Here is a 23750-nt window from a genome sequence, read left to right as displayed (position 1 = left end):
TACGATTGATTGGATCGATCATAACTCTTTGTAAAACAGGGCCCTGGTTTCCTTATTTGTTATGTCTTGGTCATCTCTTGCTTTTAATGGAAACAACATGACTACATCATTTCCCACGCAACAGAGTACCGAAGTGTGACGTCACTGTCATGACAACCAACCGGCTGGTTCTTAACAGTCGCAGCTGACGATCGGCTATACACATTTGTATATATATATATATATATATATATATATATATATATATATATATATATATATATGCAAAATATTTACCATCGTTCTGAGGTTGCAAGCGATGAAAATTCCGGTGGCAGCCCTTTTCTCCTATGAGAATCACGCTCCGGGTTCATTTGTTTAGAACCAGGCCGCCATGACACCATGGCAACTGACGTCATCGCTTCGGTATTCTATTGCACTTATAGTTCTACGTTTAAAGCTCAATCAAAGCTCTAAGTTTTTTGTGTCACACATATTCAAATTTCAAGTTTGCCCATTGGATCAACACCATAGTTGCATACTACAAATGTTTAGATTAAAGATATCTTTATCTTACTCTCTTTAACTCGCTTTCTCTTACAAGTCACAAGCTGAATAATATAGGTAAACTTACCCAATTAACTTGATTGATTTTAATTGATTTATTATTGATTTATTTCTATTTCAAGCCAAGCAAGTAAACTACATGCATTCATAAATGAGAATTCAAATAAGTACTGATGACTATAACAAGAAAAATAAAAACGGTTTTATGCTAATTTTTCTATGACAGACATATTCAAGCAGATGACACATGCCTATTTAACCACTATATAGGGGCGGGGGGATAAGATGAACAAGTTATTAAAAATAAACTCTGACTTATTGTGTTCTTGGGAGTGCTAGATGTAATCCCTAAATTTGTTTACAACAATCGAACTTTTTTCCATCATTGCATTTAGAATCCTAATTTTGAAAGACCATTTTTAAATCTAATATCTGGTTGCTTGCCATTTTAGTATTGCACTCTGGAAGTGCACTGTATCCCCAAATAAGCCCCCCTTAAAGTTTTTGTCTGGAGGCAGTTAGGAAAACAGATAAACACAGGTCAGCTCAAATTGAATTAAAATCATAAACTTACTATTCATTACTTTGTATATGTAAAATATTTTACTTTTGGTGTAGCTTACAAATAAACACCAGTTGCACAGTTAAGCAAAAAGATTTACTTTCTAACCAAACATTTCTAAGCAATCAACAACAACGCAGCATAATCAAATATAATTATAAGGAATTTATTCCTTGAGATGCCAAGCGCGTAAAAGCTGCTTGAGCTACAGCCAGGGTAATAATATCCAAGTCCTTTGGAAGCGCATAGAGACGTTATTCACAATGTGTTATGCGCTACAAAAGAAATGACTATCATTGTTATTAATTCAATGTTAAATGAATATACTTTATCTTATTGTATATTATACAAACAATCAATAACAGTTGAGGTTTAACAATATTCTTATCGACGGAATACCAAATACCTTCTCCCACGGATTAACGGCTTGTGTGATAATAGTACTGTTAATGTTCCTGCGTATGAAAAGTTTTAGCATGTTTTGAGAATGAGTCATTGCATATTTGTTTTATATCCCTTCCACCTCAGTATCATTTCTCATCACATCACATGAGAAATGATAAAGGAAAAACGTCACAACTTGTGAAAAATGTCATCTAACTTTTTTGGATATGCTGCTAGCTAGCTTGCTTGGCAGACAAATTAGATTATAGGTGCATCAATTGATTAAGAGATTTGCACAGTGGCTTCAACTGGCAGGCGCAGTGTTTGCACCTTGAGCGCGGCAATGCTGATGGGGTTTGAAATTTCCAATTTTTTTTTGGATCTCCCGCCCAAGGTGCGAAATACTTGGAAAGACTTGTAACTGCTTTAAAGAACTTAAGATACAGCGAGGTACAAGGAAATGCTTGAGGAACAACTGTGCAATACCTGAAAATATTCAAGAAGTATATTTTTCAGTATTTTCATACTTTTCCAACTGATTTCCACTTTGCTTCAAGATTATCAAAGTGGTACTCACAAGTATATACCACCAGTATTTCCCAATCTGGCCAACAACAAATGTGGGTATGGCGGGGGATGACAGATATTGGAAACTTTTCCCAATGGAGGGAAAAAATGAACGAGTGACATCGGCAATGAAAATTAACAATTTTAACAAGCTTTCATATTTCTTTGGAAATGTTTTTTTCTGAGTAAAACTATTCTTTTCCTCCATGTGTTCACTCTCAAAGACAGGACATATAATTATCAATAATCAATAATACAGCAGTGTAATACCTCAGTCATAGTTCTTGTATGGTGGCCGTACAGTGGGTAAAAAACGGCCGTTTTTATTATGTTTTGTACCAGATACACATAGGTGGTTTGAATAAAAATGAATAAAACTACTGTTTTTGACTCACCGAGGTATAAATACGGCACTCTTTCTAACCAGGAATTTATAAGCATTCTACAGCAATATAGCATAATCATATTTATAAAAAAAATCTTTCAAAATACATGAACTGCTATAAGAAATTCTTATTCAGCTGTCGCATCATAAAATCACTGGGTACATAAATGTATAATATAAATTCCTTCAAGAAAAAATCAAAATCAAATCAATCACGAAATGAACTGCATAGTACTAGTAACAATTTTAATTTCCAGTCATGATGTCTTGAATCCAGTCAATGAAGCTTGATACGCGAGTGTATCCATCAGGGGTATAAGGTGCTCCACAATCCTCGACCCAACTTGTGAGGCCCACCAGAAACCAATGCTTGTCCATCTCCTGTACGGCTGGACCGCCGCTGTCTCCCTATCAAAAAGATTGAGGCATTGTTGGAGACAATGATGCTGCAAAATTAACTCTATAACAGGAATCTGGGGTCTGGTTTTATTCCTAAAAAGTAAGGACTATGGTATTTTTTTTTCAGTATTCCAATATGATCTCTAGTATGATCAAAAATATCGTCTCTGATAAATTTATCCTCACCCCCAAAAAATAAATCCAAGATATCAGATAACAGCAAAATACATTTAAAAAAAATCATAAATACACTAAATAATAAAAAAATATTCAAATCACGAAAAACTCCATCTATGTAAAGATCAAGCCCTTCTGGCACTTCCATAAATCACCTGGAATGTTGCAATGGTTTTCGCATATTAACAAATTTTGAAATAATTTGGAGCACTGAATTGATATACAGGTTTGTTGATATAATGTTGCTGGTGACATTCATTTTTCTTTGCAAACTCATGTTCAGAGGCTGAGCACATGGGAGATGCTCATGCTCCCAAGCTAACCCCTGTCAAAGTTGCATACATTCGTAATTCCGAAGCTTCGTTATTCCGAAGGTTCGGATATTCCGAAGGGTTCGTTATTCCGAAGGTTCGTATTTCCGAAGGTTCATAATTCCGACGGTTTTTTAGTCCGAAAACGAAATGAGGTTCGTAATTCTGACGGTTCATTAGTCCGAAAACGAAATGAGGTTCGTAATTCCGAAGGTTCGTTAATCCAAAAACGAAATGAGGTTCGTAATTCCGAAGGTTCGTTAGTCCGAAAACGAAATGATTAACGAACCTTACTTCGTTTTCGGACTAACGAACCTTCGGAACAACGAACCTTATTTTGTTTTCGGATTAACGAATCTTCGGAACAACGAACCTTATTTCGTTTTCGGATAAACGAACCTTAGGAACATCGAACCTTATTTCGTTTTCGGATTATCGAACCTTCGGAATAACGCCACAAATATTCGGATTAACGAACCCTTTTACGTTTTCGGATTAACGAACATCGAGGTATAGGCAATTTACGTGTTTTGGAATCACGAACCTTCGGAATAAAGAACCTTCGGAATTACGAAGTGTAACCGTCAAAGTACCCCAGCAAAGTAAGGGTTGATAATATTGCTGGTTGGTATGTGATTACAATGTTTGTCAATTATTGCCAGCAAAATATTGCCAATAACACTTCATGATATTCATTCATTATGAGCTCCTATTCCATGAGAGCAGGGAAGGTTGAAATGTGAGTAAAGATTTCATCAGTGCTTATCAATGAAAAGTGGGTACATTGTATGAAGTTCTAAGTCGGTTTAAAGCAATGCAAAGTAGCATTATGGTCAATAAATAGTGATTAACTTTTCATTATCGACAATGTTTTTGGTCCTATCATGTTATCGTGATATATCAACATAATCATTTTCATAACAATATTTTTTTTCAATGATATTGAAATATCGCCCAGCACAATTTCATGAACCTAAATGGTCTCGTCTCCGGACTTTGAAACAGAGGGTCGTGGGTTCAAATCCCAGCCATGGCGTAATTTCCTTCACCAAGGCATTCATCCAGTGTACTGCACTTGACCCAGGTGAGGTAAATGGGTACCAGCAGGAAGTAATTTCTCAAAAAGCTGTGTGCACCTGAATAGGTAGCCTAGCTTAGCCGGGGGTAATAATAATAGCAGGGCCTGCTGTGAGAACAGTTTTCGGAACTGAAGTGGCTACCCTGGGTAAATATACCGTTATTATTATTATTATTATTATTATTATGGTGACGTGTTTATACTCACAGTACAGGTTGATTGAAGGCCGTTTGGATACATGCCACAAAACATGGATTGTTGAACATTCAGGGGAGCATAATGACCACAGAAGTTGTTTGGTGTGACAGGGTGCCTGGCCTTTTGAAGCAGATCAGGTTTCCGACCTAATTCATGATTGAAATCCACAAAATCTTTATCCGAAATCAAAATTTACTCGAGTTAGAAATGCATGATTCTGTCACCAGCAGCAGCATGAGCCAACAAATTTGAGGGGCCAGAAATGGCATATTGGGCAAAATCTATAAAAGCTGCAAGTCAGCAAAGCGAGCAAACCAAAATGTTGAACTTTTTTATACAAATACCCAATTTTGTAATAGTTTTTTTTGGTTATTCACAAGAGGTAAGTGTGACTTATAGCCATGTTTAAACACCGGCCAACACCTAATGTTAACCTGATGACTACTGATTTCTTTATTTCCCATAGGCTTTGTACAGGAATCGCCCGGTTCCAGTAGGCAATGGGTTAATGCGCATCCTGTGTGCAAGATCTGACCAATGAAGAGATAAGTTATATGCCTCATGCAAAGAATTAAGTGTGACTCTTCTTGTGAAACACCCACTAGGGTTGGTATTCATTTGAAAACATTGATGGAGAAAGCACTTAACTTGGCATTTTGCCTGGCTAAGCGAACTGCTTAAACCCTTTATTGCCTTTAAGTATTCTGCTTTATCAAGCCTAATGTAGGCAAAATTCTCACTAATATACATTGTGAAGTCATGGAATCCGAGCCAAATAATGCAAAATGTATTTATACATCTGTGTCAACCAAAGTACTATGCAAATTTTATAAACTGGGTTCCAAAAGAAACTTATCAAAAAAGGTTACTGCACAAATTCCACTTAGTCAAAATGAGCAATACTTTTACACATGCGAGCTTCAAAAATCTTTTCTAAGCACATTTCAATAATCAAGAGATTGGTTCAGTCTTAGAGAGGCTATAGCCCCTCCCATCAATTGGTTTCAGAATCCAAAATCACAAAATGGCAAAAGAAAGACCAATGAAAATGAGATGCCAGTTTATTCCACATGTCCTACAAGGCCATGTTTTAATAATTGGCTCAAGCACAAAGAAGTTACATGAAATTAACATCAACATAACTGGAACAATCACACAGCAACACACAAACCCCCCTGGGGATGTCCAGGTAAGTGGGGGATAATCTGAACACGGTATGTGTCTGTGTGTATCTCACTCAGGCACACATGGAAAACATTGTGTTTAGATTATCCCCCGCTTTCCGAGACACCCGGGCTGTAGAATCTGTGTGTGGGTGTTGGATTGTTCCAGCATGGAGCTATGGTTCCAGTCATTAAAACTTTTGATTTCAACTTCCTGTAGCTTTTTTGTGATCAAGTCAATCGCTTAAACCATAGAGCTCCATGCTTAAACATTCCTGTGAAGGACATGTGTGATAAACTGGGAATTTTGTTTCCAATCCGATCCCAATTCCAGATTGGTCTTTCTTTTGCCATTTTGTGACTTTCTATTTTGAAACCAATTGATGTGAGACGCTATAGCCTCTCTGTGATGGAACCAATCTCTTAATCATTGACATGTGCTTAGAAAAGATTATTTATAAGCTAGAATGTGTAAAAATATTGTTCATTTTCACTAAGTGGAAATGTGCAGTGCCCTTCTGAAGTCTGATAAATTTCTTATGGAACCCAGTTTATATTAATTTTGTAAATTGCACACAAGCCAGACTAAAGCTAATATTAGTAGAATGACATAAACATACTTAGTCATTTTGTCAAAATTCAAGCTACAGGGTGTATTAAAATTCAAGCTAATATTAGTAGAATGACATAAATAGTCATTTTGTCAAAATTCAAAGCCCCGTCTTTCCTGCCGGAATCCTGCAAGCAGCTAATTTTCATTCTCCGGGCCCCGTCTCACAAATAGTTACAATTGATCCAATCCATCGTAACTCTATGGAAATCCATCAGTGTCATGATTTTTATACAGGAAATTTGCAAAATGTCCTTTGTAAACAAAGGAGAACACACAGAATTGTCAAGAAATCAATGAATTTAGGGATATACGTTCATATCTAGAAATTTTTTGGAACAAACATGCATTTTATATATAGACTTTGCTGGCTTGCCATAGTTGCGATTGATCGGATCATTCGCAACTCTTTGTAAGATGGGGCCCAGATTTCATTATATACAAAATAATGGGGATGCAGGAAAGCTCTCATGAAACAGGGATAACCCTGTATTTTGAATTTTGGTTTAACTTTACCCATGGTCTACCACTTTGCTTAAAGCAGATACGAACCAATAGCGCCATCTCGAGTCCTCAACTACTCATACCTGGCCAGTTTCCTGACCCATAATGCCAGTGTGGTCTAGTAATATAGACCCACTTGAATGATAACATGCTAATTAACTACTAAATACAATTACTTTTCCTCTCAAAACATTTTAGTTTCTCTATACAAATACAATTATAGGTCAACTCATTCTCTGTAGTATTAGTAGATATCTGAAAACGTATATTTTAAGACTATGTATTTATAACACACAGTCAATGAGAGACCACACAGTACAGTTCAGTCCCCCTTTAAATTATCGGAAGCTGAAAATATCAAAGTTTTTCTTTCATTATCTAGGGCCTGTTGCAGAAAGAGTTGCAATCAAACGCAACTAAAAAAATCTTGCGCAACTTGATATTCAGCCAATGAAGCACCCTTATTCGGGACTTGCGTTTAAACGCAACTCTTTTCGCAACAGGCCCGTTTCTTATGTTTCCGTTGCTCTTTGCTCATGCAGGGCGGCCCCGTCTTACAAAGAGTTGCGATTGATCTGATCAATCTCAACTATGAAAAGCCAGCAAAGTCAACATATAAAATGCATGTTTGTTCAAAAAAGCTTCTAGATATGAATGTATATCCATACATTCATTGATTTCTTGACAATTTGGTGTGTTCTTTGTAAACAATGGACATTTTGCAAATTTCTACAGAAATTTTTCGACACCTTCCATGGAGTAAGATGGGGCCCATCAGTAGCAGAAATCCCATTATGAAGGCACTCCCAACTTTCCTACATTCTACATGTTCATCATTTTTTCTATGATGAATTTTGAGAATCAGTAATGGTAGGTCGCTTGTGGGAATCGCCATGCAGAAGATGCGGGCCTGACAACAAGGTACATATAAAGTAATCATACAAATATTACAAAAAAAATATTATAAAAAACCACATACCATTTCTCTTGAAGAAGCTGCCCCATCCTGTGACCGTAACATAATCTCCCGCCTTTGGTATAGATTCATCTGCTGGTGGAAGACAGATAGGCTGCACCTCATTGGTGATGTTCAGAGGAGTAACGAGCTTGAGGAGAGCGATATCATTAGACAACAGGAATCGATTATAACGTTCATGCCTGAAAACCCTCTCCACGTCTCGAATTTGGCCACCCTCCTCAAATTTGGGGTAGGCCAAGGAACCCGCCTTGATAGAGTGCGAGGCAAAACGACTTGTACTCCTGTGGAAATTGAAAAAAAAATACATAAAGAATGTTACTGAAAACTTTTCTTCTTCTTTAAAATGAAAGATTACAGTGTAACTACAACAGATCTGAAAATCCATCGCCTATTTATTTCATTAGTATTGTCGCTTAACCCTAAAAAGTGTTGGGGACTGATTTAGCCCCCCCCCTCCCTTATGATCTTGGCCGTTGATCGCGACAAAAATCGGCACATGCATTGCACATGGCATAATCTACAAAATAGGAGAAGCAAATTCTTTGTAAAATCTCATCTCCAATTCTGTTAATTCATTCCTAATATCAAAAGTTTGCTCTAATTAACTAAATAAGGCCCCTAAAATGCTATTTTTTGTTCACAGACTCTTACATGTATATATGATTCTGATCAAATGTACTTTTTAAAAAATTCAACAGAAAGGTTAGCGATTAATTGTACGCTTGAAATTAATTGCGATAGAAAATTGTCCTACGCCCATTGCTTAGCTTCGTGTTATGGGCCCCAGGGGTCCATTTCATAAAACTTGTTATGATAAAAGATTTCATTACATCAAACCCTCATTTGGGAGACGACTGTTGCTCAGATCAGGGCCCCATCTTACAAAGATAAATCGCAACTATGGACGGCCAGCAGTGTCGATATATTCATACATATATTGTTTTCTTTGAAATCCACTGTGCTTCTCATTGTTTTCAAAGGACATTGTGCACATTTCCTGTCGAAAAAATTATGACGTTGATGGACTTCAATAGAGTTATGACCAATTGGATCAATCGTACCTCTTTGTAAGATGGGGCCCTGAACTGTGGTTTTGTACCCCAGTTTCAAAAATCTTGTTAGGGGATCCATGATATTTCATTTCAAAGCTATATGAACCTTGCATTGCCAGGTTAATCCCTCTTATGTGAGTTTTCACCTCCGCATGCAAGCCTGAGCGTTGAGACGGTGACAGCCCGCGAGACCGAGTGTCCGCGAGACCGAAGGCCCGCGAGACCAACTTTTTTCCCTTCATCGGTTGCCACGGTCGAGTGGTTTAAGGCGCCTCGTTGCAGAGGCGTAATAGGTGCCTGATATCAGAGGGGGGGGGGACAGAGTCAAATATTTCCCAATAATTACGTCTAGAATTAGTGGCATAACCAGGATTTCAGTTTAGGTGGCAGAAGTGAGCACGGGAAGCGCGTTCCGGTTGGGGGTGCAGTGAGGGGAGTGTACCTACCCCCCCTCCCGCGAGAAGCGCGGAAGTTCCGACGTTCCTTTGAATTGTTTCTTATCTGCTCTCGCTCATCTTAATACGTCCTCTGCCTGTTATCGGAGGGGGGGGGGGGCAGAGCAAAAAAATTTCCGGTAACTAAGTCGAGAATTAGTGGCTTGGCTAGGATTTCATGTTAAGGGGCGGTGGTGATCACGCGAAGTGTGAGAAACACTTAATAATGAGCGCACAAAAGGCGATCCATATTTTAAGGGGAGTTTCCCCCCTCCCGCGCGATCGAAGCTCCAATGTTTTCTTCAAATTGTTCCTTGCCCGCTCCTGCTCTTCTTACGTTCTCTGCCTGTTTAACGGAGGGGGAGGGGGGAGAAAAATTTCGAATTGCGGAAACTCCGACATTTCTTTGAATCGTTCGTTGTCTGCATCCGCTCTTCTTACGTTTTCTGCCTGAAATGGGGAGGGACAAAGCCAAAAATTTCCTGTAAACTAAGTCTAAAATTAGTGGCGAAGCTAGGATTTAATTCAAGGGGCGGTAGTCAGCACGCAAAGCGTGTGAAACACTTACTGAGCGCGCAAAACGGGTTCCCGGGGGGGATCATGCATGGAGGGAGAAGCTCTGAAAATCCCTTGAACTATTCCTTGTCTGCTCTCGCTCGTCTTACGTTCTCCTATACCTTTTCATTCATGCTCAAGTTTCCCCGCTTTTTTTGGTGGGGGGGGGGGTGGCGTTTGTTTGTTTGTTTTTTTTTTTTTGCTAAGCGGGTGTAATCAATTAATAATTATAATTGTTCATTTTTTTTATTTTTTCATTCATTCAACTATTCATTCATAGATTCCTTTTTTAATATCAATTTTTAAGATAACATTTCAGCTTCTGCCAGAGTATTATTAGACTGGGAATAGTTTGCAAAAATGCTTGTCATAATACTACGAAATCGGACACCCCATCCCCTCTCTCACTTCATCATCATCATACCATAGTCTTTGAAGAAATCTACACAACCGAGGTGAAACCAAAAAATGTTACAACAATTAGACTGATGAACCCAAATACAGTGACGCCGCATCCGAAGTAGGCTGTTGCAAATTTCAAGATTTTCAAAAAAAATATCCTAACCATATTTTTCATAGAAACGCACACACTCATCCCGCCAATAGCGTACCTAAAGGGGGGGGGGGGGGCAGGGGTCAGACTGCCCCGCCCCCCCTGACGAGTCACAAGCAAAAAAAAAAGGAAAAAAAGGAAGCGAAAAAAGGGAAAGAAAAAAGAAGAGGAAAAAAGAAAGAGAATTAAGGGGAAAAAGAAGAAAGAGTTTATTAAGAGAAAGGGAAAACAAAAACTTGACTGAAGACTGTCGGAAAAAATGATAAACTGTAGGGCACACGGGGCTGTTCCAACTGATTCGGTTTTTTAGTTCCACCATCTTTGTCGGTAAATGTCAATTAAACTATACACTTTTATCGGTGAATTGTGATTTTTACGCAATGCGACTTTTAGAGCTCTCTGTACCGATCATGCCGATAGTGAGGACGGACTGGGCTGACCAGGGACAGGAAAAATGTAGAGAACAACTTTTAGGTAATATAATTATAACAATAAAAAATTCGCTTAAGTTAAGGCTTAAATCGAATTCATAGTAGGCCTATACATGTACTTGCAAACTTCGCTCAAAATATGCAATGCAGAGGTTGTGGTTTCTTTTCAAGACCAAAGAGGGGTAGATTGGTGTAAATTAGCAATCGGTACGCCAGTTTTAACATCATCCTCCTAAATGGATTTTTAGTTTATAAGAGTTTACCTAGAGGACTAGGGACCAAGAAGCAAATAGCTAGTTTCTCTGTTTCTTACATTGGTCTACGATACCAGCTGATTCAAGTATAACTCCATAAACATTAGAATACTTTCGTGGGGTATATACAAATTTATGCATGCACCTTACGAGCACTTAAAGACAAGCTATTTTATTCCATCGAAGAGCCGAGCCGTAAGAACCGAGCTAGATGTTTTGATATTTTTATATCAAAATTAACATTGTCAGCATGTATGGATATTCTACTTACACACAGTGTGCTGCAGTGAGGATCCATGAGGGCGTTAAAATAGATCCTCCACAGGCAAAATCATCATTTGACCTGTAGAGGGCAACCTGCCACGGCCATACCCCAAGCCCCGTCACGTCTTCACCATGAGTGACCCGATGGACATCAAGAGCTGGACGCAACCCGCAATCCTTGTACGGAGTAACTGTATAGATATGTTATATGATGAAAGACATAACATGGGGCTTGTTTAATAATTTTTACAACTATGCAAACTTTGCAATTATGGCAACTACTCTGTACAAAGGTTGTGTATGTGAGGGTGTGTATAATACACTTTGAATCAACGGGGCACAATTTTTCGCACTTGCCTCGGGTGCCATTTGAGAACTGCCAACAAGAACAATTTAGCTTTATGAAGCTGAAAATCAGTATTGGGTGAGGAAATCAGTATTTTCAAAGAAATACCACATAAAACTGAAACTTTAGAAATCAGTACTTTGCATGAAACCATCGGTATTCTTCACATTTTTCAGTAAATACTGAAATTATGTGCTACTTGGCAGCTCTGTCTTTTATCTTTGATACGCCACTGCTCATATGAGGGTGTTATTGGGATCAATGTGTTACATGTATACTCACATGAGGGTGTTACTCGGATCAAGGTGTTACGTGTACTCACATGAGGGTGTTACGTGTACTCACATGAGGGTGTTACTCGGATAAAGGTGTTACGTGTACTCACATGAGGGTGTTACTGGGATTGAGGTGATACATGTACTCACATGAGGGTGTTACTCGGATCAAGGTGTTACATGTACTCACATGAGGGTGTTACTGGGATTGAGGTGATACATGTACTCTCATGAGGGTGTTACTGGGATCAAGGTGTTACATGTACTCACATGAGGGTGTTACTGGGATTGAGGTGATACATGTACTCACATGAGGGTGTTACTGGGATCAAGGTGTTACATGTACTCACATGAGGGTGTTACTGGGATTGAGGTGATACATGTACTCACATGAGGGTGTTACTGGGTTCAAGGTGTTACATGTACTCACATGAGGTTGTTACTGGGATTCAGGTGTTACATGTACTCACATGAGGGTGTTACTCGGATCAAGGTGTTACGTATACTCACATGAGGGTGTTACTGGGATTGAGGTGTTACATGTACTATCATGAGGGCGTTACTGGGATTGAGGTGTTACATGTACTCACATGAGGGTGTTACTCGGATCAAGGTGTTACATGTACGTGTACTCACATGAGGGTGTTACTGGGATTTAGGAGTTACATGTACTCTCATGAGGGTGTTACTGGGATTGAGGTGTTAAGTGTACTCACATTTGAGTGCCGGTGTTTCACTTGTCTGTAATGGTGTCTCAGGTGGCAGAACGACAGGTGGCGCTGTTGGTGCAGTTGGAGACCAAGGACAACTAAACTCATCGCTCATATCCCTACAGTCATTCACATTGTCACACACAGAGGACATTGCTAAGCATCTTGAAAAGTCCCGGCATTGGAAGTAATTCCCTTCACACACTAGAAAAAGAGACAAGTTTCCAAAATGAAATACAGTCGGTTAGGTGACAGGGGGAACTTTACCAAAGTCCTGTCCATTGCAGGAAAAAACAAAAGTTACTATTCAGATATCATTGATGTACATGTAGCACAAATATGAAAAATGTGAAAAAAAAACTCCAGTAATGTGGAACTGAGTTTCCATTTCTCATTTAAAAGATAAATCATTATGATTTATGATGATTTGGGGGAGATCCTGATCGATCATCAATGCATAAAATATAAGAAATCGTTTTGCTTCATAAAATGAATTGCACAAAGAAACAGTGAATAGGTAATATCCTTGACTCTATCACTTACATACAGGACACAGTATTTAAGGGAAGGCACATGAACAGAAAGAAGAATAAAAAAAAATTACATCTGCATTTGAGTTCATCTGATCCATCATCACAATCCACCTCACCATTGCAACGCTTCCAGTATGCCACGGGTTGGTCATTATCACATAAGAACTCATAGCTCATAGATTCTACAATAAGAAAAAGAGGACAGATAATTAGTTTTCAACATGTGTAATGGTAATTCTAGTTCCCGCCTGTTTGATTTCATGGAGGCTGCCCCCCCCTTCCAACCAGTCACGAAACATACACTGCTTGGTAATAATAACAATAGCTATTTTTATGTAGCGCCTTTCCCATAATGGCCCAAAGCGCTTTACACCATATTATTACCCTGATCATCGGATCCTTGCATGCCCGCATACAATGTATGCACCTTCTCCACTCCCCAGGGAGCATTCCAAGCAAGAGTTCAAAGACTCAATCGCTAGGCATACTACATAGGCTTTCGCATCCTACCGGGTACCCATTTAGCACCTGGGCCGAGAGTGGCAAAGTGTGGATTAAAGCCTTGCCAAAGGACGCTAGACTGCGGTGGGATTCGAACGCACGACACTGTTTTCAAGGCGAGAGTCTGAACCAGTCCACCATGGCTCTTTCACAGATTCTAAGAGATACTCCCTTAACCCAGTTCAGACTAGGGGGAGGCTCTTCACCCCCCCATATTTTTTGGCAATGAATCTGATTTATGCTTACCGTTTGCCACTTCTCATGAACCCCTTTCCTTTAAGTTTCACATGTCTTGTGAGACCAAATTTGTGATGCCAATGTACTGGTAAACGGCTCCAAAGTTTCGCAAAATATAAGTTCATGTCTTAAGTACAAATATTGGTTAAAAATAGGATTTCATGTACAAATCTAATGCAAAATCTAATGCGAATCTAATACGAATCAAATGCGAATGTTTTTAGTCAAAATTCATAAACGTATCAATATTTTCACTACTTCTTATCCTATTTTGAAAATTTTTTTTTCTTACTCTTATCCATATAAAATGATTAGTATCTTGTTCTTCTAATCGAAATAGTGTTACTAAAAATTTCTATTTAAGAAAATAAATTGAAAATGTAGAGAGACATTTTGGAAACGAAATACAAATAAAAAGACATTAATACCAATTTTTTTTCTTCAAAATGTGGGTTTCATTAGAACTATCCATCAGTAAATTTCTTAACAAAATTTAGCAGATCAGGGGCTTTAATTACCAACAAAAAGTCAAATTCTCATTCCAGGCATACTGGTCAAAAAATACATTCAAATAACTTTTGAACAAACCAATTCACCATTTTGCATATTATGACAAGGTGATGTGCATGTTAATTTTGATCCTGATCACATGATCAAAAGCCAAGACCGGGGGGGGGGGGGGGGGTCTGTGAGCCCACACTCCCCCTTCCTCCGGTCTATCTATCGATCAATAAGGCTCCAAAACAACCCAGTATCATAAACCATAATAAAGGACGGTACCATCATGGATATGCTTTTATCAATATAAATTGTGATTCGTATCCATGGTGAATTTATTAACTAAAATTAAATTCCCTTTTTTGTTTCCATAAAGGAACCCATGAAAGTATGTACATTAATGATATTATAACAGCTAAAAAAATATATATATATATATAATTGTGATATGCGCTATACAAGAACTGTATATTATTATTATCATTATTATTATATACATTTGTACAAGAAAAATAAATCAAAAACATATAAGCACAACAAATCAAGATCATAACTGTGAAAAAGTTTGGGAATGATAGGAGTCCATGTAAACGACAGATGTCCAAGTATTTACCCAAAGTATGAAAATGAATAGAGAAATTATAGAATGTTGCCAATTCAAGGATCAAAATAAGATTCATTTTGACCTTATGAAGGACTTACTGCAATCTTTTTCATCAGCACCATTGGCACAGTTTATGTCTCCATCACAAACATTATTCACTGAAATACACCTTTCTCCACAGTCAAACTGTTCCGCAGTACAAACTGTTAAAAAAGAAACACCAATAATGACAAAAAATTTATAAATCCAGAGGAATGGGTACACTTGAGGTTGAGTTTTCAAAGCATTTTATACGTCAATGAATTAATCACCATTCCTTCGATACTCCTTTAAAAAAAAATCTTATATCTGTCAGTAATTTTTCTCCTTCCACAAGGTTCTTCATTTTCCCCATAAATAATCCATAAAATTCATAGAAAGCATTGAATAAAATTTTAGAGAAAATTGACTCTAGTACAGAAGATGTTGATCATTGTGGTAGTATAGAATCGGTAAAGGAAATAATTTGTTGTCTCACGATGCGGCAAACTGAAATTGCGACGTTTCTCGTCTTCGTCAGGCAATTAAGTGGACAATCGCGGCGTGCGCCTTTTATACCGTAAGCTGCGTGCCATTGGTGCCCCAATCATAGCGTGGCGGTTCCGGTACCAATGCACGCAGCTTTAATACTGTATAAAAGGCGCATGCAGCGATTGTCCACTTCATTGTCTGACAAAGACTAGCAGGTGCAGTCAAAACGTCGCAATTTCAGTTTGCCGCAACGTGAGACAACAGATTATATCCTTTACCGAAGTTTAATCTAATTTCCACACTTTGTTTCCCAACCTTACAACATAATCATTGCTAGAAAAATTTGTGCTTTAAAAGACCAAGACGATTGCTTGACATTGGTATCTTCATCTTTACACAAAACCAAGAATCAGAACAAATATTGCAAAAGAGCTACTTGCTTGTAATTTAGGTTTGGGTGGTTTAGGTTTTCCCTAAAATGCCATAGGCTATACAACAACCCTGACCGTGATTTCAATGCGTGCGATCAGTCAAAACGTACATGTATCGTTATTTCCTGTGCAAAGTCAATGAAGTGCCGACACAAAGGTTCGACTGACCGCGCATTTGCATAAGTGCATGCAGTTGTTGTTTGCTTTGCTACAGTACACATTTCTAATGGGAATTGCACATTTCATCAACAATTGTATGGCATCGTGTATGGCAAAATCAAAGCCTAGAAATTTAAGTATTATATAGAAAAGGACTTTAACTTTCAATTTCTGCAAAAATCTCAAAATTGATTTTTGTAAGTATTATATAGAAAAGGACTTTAACTTTCAATTTCTGCAAAAATCTCAAAATTGATTTTTGTGAAACCTAAATTGACTGATATGATGATTTGGATAAACACCGACGATATGAAAGTAAAATATCAATTAACATCCTAGATGTAAAAGTATTACACAAAGAAATAGTAAAGAGATGCATAGGTAATGGAATTAGATGTCCTGTTCAGTTATGCCCACAGACATCACTGTACATGGAAGCATACATATGATCAATACAAATGATTAATTATGATTATGATCATGATCATAATCTCACATCCACCCAATGATTATTCCAATTAATTATATGAATATATGGTACAGTACATGTATTCATATTGTGCACATATATCCTTAAAACATTTCTCTTTAATGAAGCATTCAAATAGACCTTTTCCAATACTTGTATGCCATATGTAACTGATTAATGTTGATGTTGTTTAAGTGTTATTCTAAGTAATTCCTTATGTTCCTGTCAGGTCTGAAATGTGCTATAGAAGAACTGCATTATTATCATTATTATTATCCACCTTGTTATGTAATGTACTCAAAGTGCTCCTTTATCACCATGGCTAAGTTAAGCTACCAATTCCAGGGATTGGTTCCTGCCCAAATTTTCAAATCTAAATCATTTAACATTGTAGACAAATCATAAAAATAACATAAAGAAGGAATAAACATTAACAAATATGCAATAAAGATACCCATATTCAACAAGAATTTGCAATAATTAAGTGTAAGAGTTTAAGGGATTGGGTAGGTGGGTATAAGAACCCAATAAAAAAGGAAGCCTTGGGTTAAACTTACCACAATCCTGGCGTTCATCTGAAAAATCACCACAGTCGTTTTGTCCATCGCAGACCACTCTTTCATTCACCACAAAACCGTTATCACACACAAAGGCTAAAAGTAGGAATTAGAATGGTGTGTCATGTTTAAACATAAGTACATGCTTTCACACTCTGCAAACAGTCAACTTTTATCGTGATTCATCAATTCGTGGAAGAGTTGCATTTTAAAGATTTTTTTTTTTCCTGATGACTTCATTAATTAATTAAATAATATATTTTCACTAAAATCTGAATCGACCATGCATGCTGCATAACTTAGTGGTGTAGTATCCCACCTTGTGATGTGGAAGATTCAATCCCTAGCTGAGTTACACCAAAGACTATTAAGATGGAAAATTCTACCTTTTAGCTACATGTATATGGCACATCTTTAAAATATATATGGCAATGAAATTTATTGATGACTATCACAAATATAATTAATGACTGGTGTAAACTGCTCTGAAGTCTAGAGACTCTCTGGTGCATCTTGTACAGCAGCTATTGGGTATCTGAATTTTAAAATAGGCAAAGGACTTGGAGTCTCTGCTATTATCTTCCCATCCAATGAAAATGGATCCTGTGGGAACTGTAACATCTTCAAATGTTTCCTACCACAAATACAGAGTTCTTCAAAACTTAGCTCTGGCCCTCATTACTTTAGTACTTATTTCACTTATATTCTCACTTTTATAGAGTCTATCACAAGGTGAGGTGTTCTCTTTATGAGAGGACAAGTACAGAGGTTTCACAACATTATATCATTGATGAATCGTTTGTCATATGATTAGAATGAGCAAAAAGAGATGTTTTGGGGTATATTTTCAGTGTCCAAAAGGGGAGAGTTGTTCATCTGTGACATCATAGATCTTGGTCGCATTGCCAATGGGAGGATCTCCATAGCATTAGTGATCTCGACATTCAAATGCTCATAACTCTTCTAGTGCTAGTCCTATTTTACTCAAACTTTTGTTGATCTTATTCTTTGATTTTTCTGCTTTCACAAAAGCTAACTTGCTCCAAGAGTTTCATTCTCCTTTAAGGAAAACTAATCGGATGGAAACATGCAGCAGTTATCCTGGATCATAATTTCACAAACCGTACTTACTGCATTCGTCTTCATCGATTCCACAATCTTCATGTATTTCAGAATTGCAAAACTCATCACGAGGCACGCATTTGTTTAATGGACCGCATCTTAAATCTCGGAAATCAGGGCATTCTATGAAAGGAGTGAGATAAGCAGTTACATCAAATTAACCTTAATGATAAAAAGACATCATTTTGTCTAAGAGTAGAAAATCTGACAATTCGAGAATTGTGGTCAATTGTATCACTTACATGAAGTTGCATTCTTTCTTTAATGTATTAATCAATTTAGCTTCTTATACAATTTTTCAACAAAAAAGAAAATCAAATTTTAAAGAAATATTTGAAATATTCTTAGAAGAAATAAAATGGAGAGCAAATAAAAAAAAAAAAAATTTTGGAAAAATTGTAAAACAAAGATTGAAAAGTCAATTTAGGCATTATGTTTGCTTACTATTGAACATGTATCTAAAATTCTTTCTTGCTATATATATATAATGTCAATTTTTATGTTGAATTCTAATGAATATCATGCTGTTGTTTTTTATTTTTGTTCAATATACAGTGACAATGTAAATGAGACCATACAAAAAAAAAAAAAAAAAAAAAAAATTGCACTTAAATTCTCATTTCAATGTGTTATAAAACACACCACCACATTCATAAAATCAAGCTTTGTGGAAGCGTCGCAGTGTAGCACTTCAGACGCTCGCCTTGTGTCCTTTATTGGAAAGGCGTCAATCCACAATTTGCCACTCTCCATCCAGGTAGGATGCAGAGCCTTTAAAGAGCAGTCCTAGCAATTGAGGCTTGATTGATTGATTAAATATATTTTTTTCTTCATTTCATACAAATTGACAAAGTAAGTAGGAACAAAACATAATATGAATAACAGAAATGAAAAAAGGGAACTCGCTGGAAAGCTTCGCTTGTTTATGTGAGTCCCCTGAAATAAATAACTGATTAAAATTGATCAAATACAAATAGAAATTAAGAATGTTCAATAGAATATTTGAAGAATACTAATGGGGTCAATCTTCGTATGTTAATGCACTATAAAAAGATTAATACAATCAAGTCAATATATTGATACCCATGGCATACAAAAATATATATATACAAGATAACGATTCAAATATTGTATGTAAGATAAATTTAACAAGACAAGAGGGAATATTAACAGAGAAAAAAAAACACAAAACAAAACAAATGCTCTCCAGGGAGTGGAGAAAGTACCTCATTGTGTGCATGCATGCCAAGATCCAATGACAAGGGTAATAATTGTTGCAATGTAAAGCACGTAGAAGTGAAATAAGCGCTATACAATGCGTATTAAAAAAAAAGATTAAACTCTGAAATATTCTTATACGTGTAAAATTATATGTTTGTGATATCCTACAGCTTTTCGCACATTTATGATGGTGCTGTTCAAAATGGCTTTATTACTGCAGACTTAAAGAGAAATTCCAGTACTTGCAGTAAACACTGATTTCATGAGAAAGTCTGTAAAACCAGGCTTAATTGTCAGTATATCATCGAGGATCTAGATCTGGTACAGTTACATAAACTGAACTTTGTGAAATCTTGAAATCTACGCTGAATAATGTTCAGACTGAACTTCCCCAACACAGATAAGCGCACGTGGGACAGTGTATAATTATTGCTCTGAGCGTCGGGCCCGACGCTCTACCCGAATCCTGTGCTTATTTGCTGATTTCTCAGCAATTACACAATTTCTTCCAGAATCCTTTGGCACATGCGTTTTATTTATACAAACAGACACTTTGGTGGTCATTTCATTGGATTCTGTACAAACTCATTTTGATATCGTTACCAAAACTAGCATTTACCTTTAAAGTCCCACTAAACTCTTTAATTCACACAACCCTGGACATGGATGCATGGTGGTCAGAGGTCATTATGTTCCTATAATGGCGCTGTTAAAAATGGCTTTAATTAAAGACTTACTGCAGTCTTCATCAGCTCCGTCAAAGCAGTCATGGATACCGTTACAGCGGCTCGTCTCATTGTAACAGCCATGGAAAATACCTCTACAAGGATGCTGATAGGTTGGGCATTGCACTGAAAGAAAATATGAATAAGTGGAACGCCTCTGTTAGTCTCGCCTGAATTACGCGATTCGCTATTATAGAAGCAGTGTTGACTTTGAAAATTGCTATTATAAAATCATTCACAAAAATACTATGTCCATTGACCCAAAATGACCTTTGACCATGATCATGTGACCTAAGATGTGTGCAAACTGCAAAACAACCATTCATACTTGATTACCCTTATGTCTGTTTCATGAATTAGATCCATAAACTTTAAGTTATGATGCCAATTCAACAAATATACCCAACACGGCCAGAGTTCATTGACCTAAATGACCTTTGATCTTGGTCATGTTCTTGAAATGCACATAGGATATTTAGGGATACATGGTTGGTCTTATTTCCGAGTTTCATGAGCTAGATCCATAAACTTTTAAAGTTACATGTGTACATGTATGATGACAATTCCACAAATACCTGCAACATGGTCAAAGTTCATTGACCCTATTGTGACCTTTGACCTTTGTCATGTGACCTGAGACTCAGGCAGGATCATCAGTAATACACCACTATCCTTATGTCTATGTTTCATGAACTAGGTTCATATACTTTCTAAGTTATGATGGCATTTCAAAAACTTAACCTTGGTTAAGATTTCGATATTGATTCCCCAACATGGTCTACGTTCATCGACCCTAAATGTCCTTTGACCTTGGTCATGTGACCTGAAACTCAGGCAGGATGTTCAGTAATACTTGATTACCCTTATGTCGAAATTTCATGATCTAGGTCCATTAAAGTGATGATGACATTTCAAAAACTTAACCTTGATTGAGATTTCAATGTGGACGACGTATAGTCTCACTCTGCTATGCAGGCGAGACCAAAATCAACCTTGGTTAAGATTTCAATGTTGATGACGCCGCCGCGCAGTTGGAAAAGCGGTGGTTATAGTCTCGATCTGCTATGCAGGCGAGACAAAAATTAACCTTGGTTAAGATTTCAATGTTGACGACGCCGCCACCGCCGTCGGAAAAGCAGCGGCTATAAAAAAATGGTTCATCATGCTGAAGTTCAAAATAAATTCAAATCATTTCATTCAGTTTCCAAGATGGAAATTCATCTTTTTTACCTTCAACACAAATAAACTAAAGACAATCATGAAATAAAAGTAAAATGGATCTAGAAATACATAAAAGAATTAGTAACAAATTGTGTGATGCTGCAATTTGGTGAATGGTAATTTGTACAATATCAGATATGGATGTTTGCTGAGTTTATAAGTGTTGGTGCTGGTATGTACTGTAGATGTTTTATGTACATGTACGTGATCTGGTTTATATGTTTGGAGATTGGCTTTTATATAAAGACTCAGCCTTTCTGCCACTCCATATACATCCTTGTTGAGTAAAAGTATATAATTTATCTTTCTTTTTTATTAATTTTTCTTACTCATTAGCTTGTTTTTATCTTGTCATATATTAGAATATTTGTTGATATGCAATTGTGGATGTATTATTTTTTATACCTTTGTATGTTTTCTAGATAAACTATGAAATTAATGAACCGAAAAAAAAATATTGAAATTGAAATAATTTATATTTACTTTCTATGGAAGCTTAAAAGTGCCTATACTCCGATAATCTCGTCATGTCTACATCTCTTAGGGAAAAGGATGAGATGACCAGATCTTGGATCTCATCATGTGTGCATCTTGTAAAAGGGATGATCAGATGACCAGATCTTGGATCTGGTCATGTCTACATCCCAAATGTGTGATGATTAGATCTTAGATCTTGTCATGTCTACATCCCGAAGGAGAGATGATCAGATGAACAGATCTTGGATCTCGTCATGTCTACATCCCAAAGGAGAGATGATCAGATCTTGGATCTTGTCATGTCTACATCCCAAGGGAGAGATGATCAGATGAACAGATCTTGGATCTCGTCATGTCTACATCCTGAAGGAGAGATGATCAGATGAACAGATCTTAGATCTCGTCATGTCTACATCCCGAGGGAGAGATAATTAGATGACCAGATCTTAGATCTTATCATGTCTACATCCCGAGGGAGAGATGATCAGATGAACAGATCTTGGATCTCGTCATGTCTACATCCCAAAGGAGAGATGATCAGATGACCAGATCTTGGATCTTGTCATGTCTACATCCCAATGGAGAGATGATTAGATGACCAGATCTTAGATCTTGTCATGTCTACATCCCTAGGGATAGATAATCAGATGACCAGATCTTGGATCTCGTCATGTCTACATCCTGAAGGAGAGATGATCAGATGACCAGATCTTGGATCTTGTCATGTCTACATCCCAATGGAGAGATGATCAGATGACCAGATCTTAGATCTTATCATGTCTACATCCCGAGGTAGAGATGATCAGATGACCAGATCTTGGATCTCCTCATGTCAACATCCTGTGGGAGAGATTCTTGGATCGAAGATCTTATCATCCGATTACCTCTTCCACTGATCTTGGATCTCGTCATGTCTACATCCCAAGGGAGAGATGATCAGATGACCAGATCTTGGATCTTGTCATGTCTACATCCCGAGGGAGAGATGATAAGATGAACAGATCTTAGATCTCGTCATGTCTACATCCCGATGGAGAGATGACCAGATGAACAGATCTTAGATCTCGTCATGTCTACATCCCAAGGGAGAGATGATCAGATGACCAGATCTTGGATCTTGTCATGTCTACATCCCGAGGGAGAGATGATAAGATGAACAGATCTTAGATCTCGTCATGTCTACATCCCGATGGAGAGATGATCAGATGAACAGATCTTAGATCTTGTCATGTCTACATCCTGAAGGAGAGATGATCAGATGAACAGATCTTAGATCTCGTCATGTCTACATCCCGAGAGAGAGATAATCAGATGACCAGATCTTGGATCTTGTCATGTCTACATCCCGAGGGATAGATAATCAGATGACCAGATCTTGGATCTCGTCATGTCTACTTCCTGAAGGAGAGATGATCAGATGACCAGATCTTGGATCTTGTCATGTCTACATCCCAATGGAGAGATGATCAGATGACCAGATCTTAGATCTTATCATGTCTACATCCCGAGGTAGAGATGATCAGATGACCAGATCTTGGATCTCCTCATGTCAACATCCTGTGGGAGAGATTCTTGGATCGAAGATCTTATCATCCGATTACCTCTTCCACTGGTCTTGGATCTCGTCATGTCTACATCCCGAGGGAGAGATGACCAGGGGCCTATTTCATAAAGGTACAGCGTCAGCGTCAAGTCCCAAAACAGCGTCAAATTTTCACCTGCAGCGTCAAATTAAATATTTGACGCTG

The 23750-nt window shown here is 37.5% G+C and overlaps 1 protein-coding gene across 1 annotated transcript in view; it reads right to left on the bottom strand.

The window, feature by feature from the left end:
* Window positions 1–622: 622 nt before the first annotated feature.
* The window catches only part of LOC135156797 (uncharacterized), an 87330-nt gene continuing 64202 nt past the window's right edge, over window positions 623–23750 (bottom strand). Inside the window, exons 30-39 of the mRNA XM_064110281.1 lie at window positions 20317–20430; window positions 18368–18481; window positions 17237–17332; window positions 15209–15313; window positions 13342–13452; window positions 12744–12941; window positions 11414–11597; window positions 7864–8144; window positions 4617–4753; window positions 623–2852 (exon numbers count right to left, since the gene is read on the bottom strand). Coding sequence (XP_063966351.1) covers window positions 2691–2852; window positions 4617–4753; window positions 7864–8144; window positions 11414–11597; window positions 12744–12941; window positions 13342–13452; window positions 15209–15313; window positions 17237–17332; window positions 18368–18481; window positions 20317–20430 — 1502 coding nt within the window. The 3' untranslated portion in view covers window positions 623–2690. The remainder of the gene's footprint in view (window positions 2853–4616; window positions 4754–7863; window positions 8145–11413; window positions 11598–12743; window positions 12942–13341; window positions 13453–15208; window positions 15314–17236; window positions 17333–18367; window positions 18482–20316; window positions 20431–23750) is intronic.

The sequence above is a fragment of the Lytechinus pictus genome, chromosome 15 (assembly GCF_037042905.1).
Source record: "Lytechinus pictus isolate F3 Inbred chromosome 15, Lp3.0, whole genome shotgun sequence".
Classification (NCBI taxonomy): domain Eukaryota; kingdom Metazoa; phylum Echinodermata; class Echinoidea; order Temnopleuroida; family Toxopneustidae; genus Lytechinus; species Lytechinus pictus.
The sequence above is the reverse complement of the archived record's forward strand: the minus strand, read 5'-3'. Positions and strand labels throughout refer to the sequence as shown.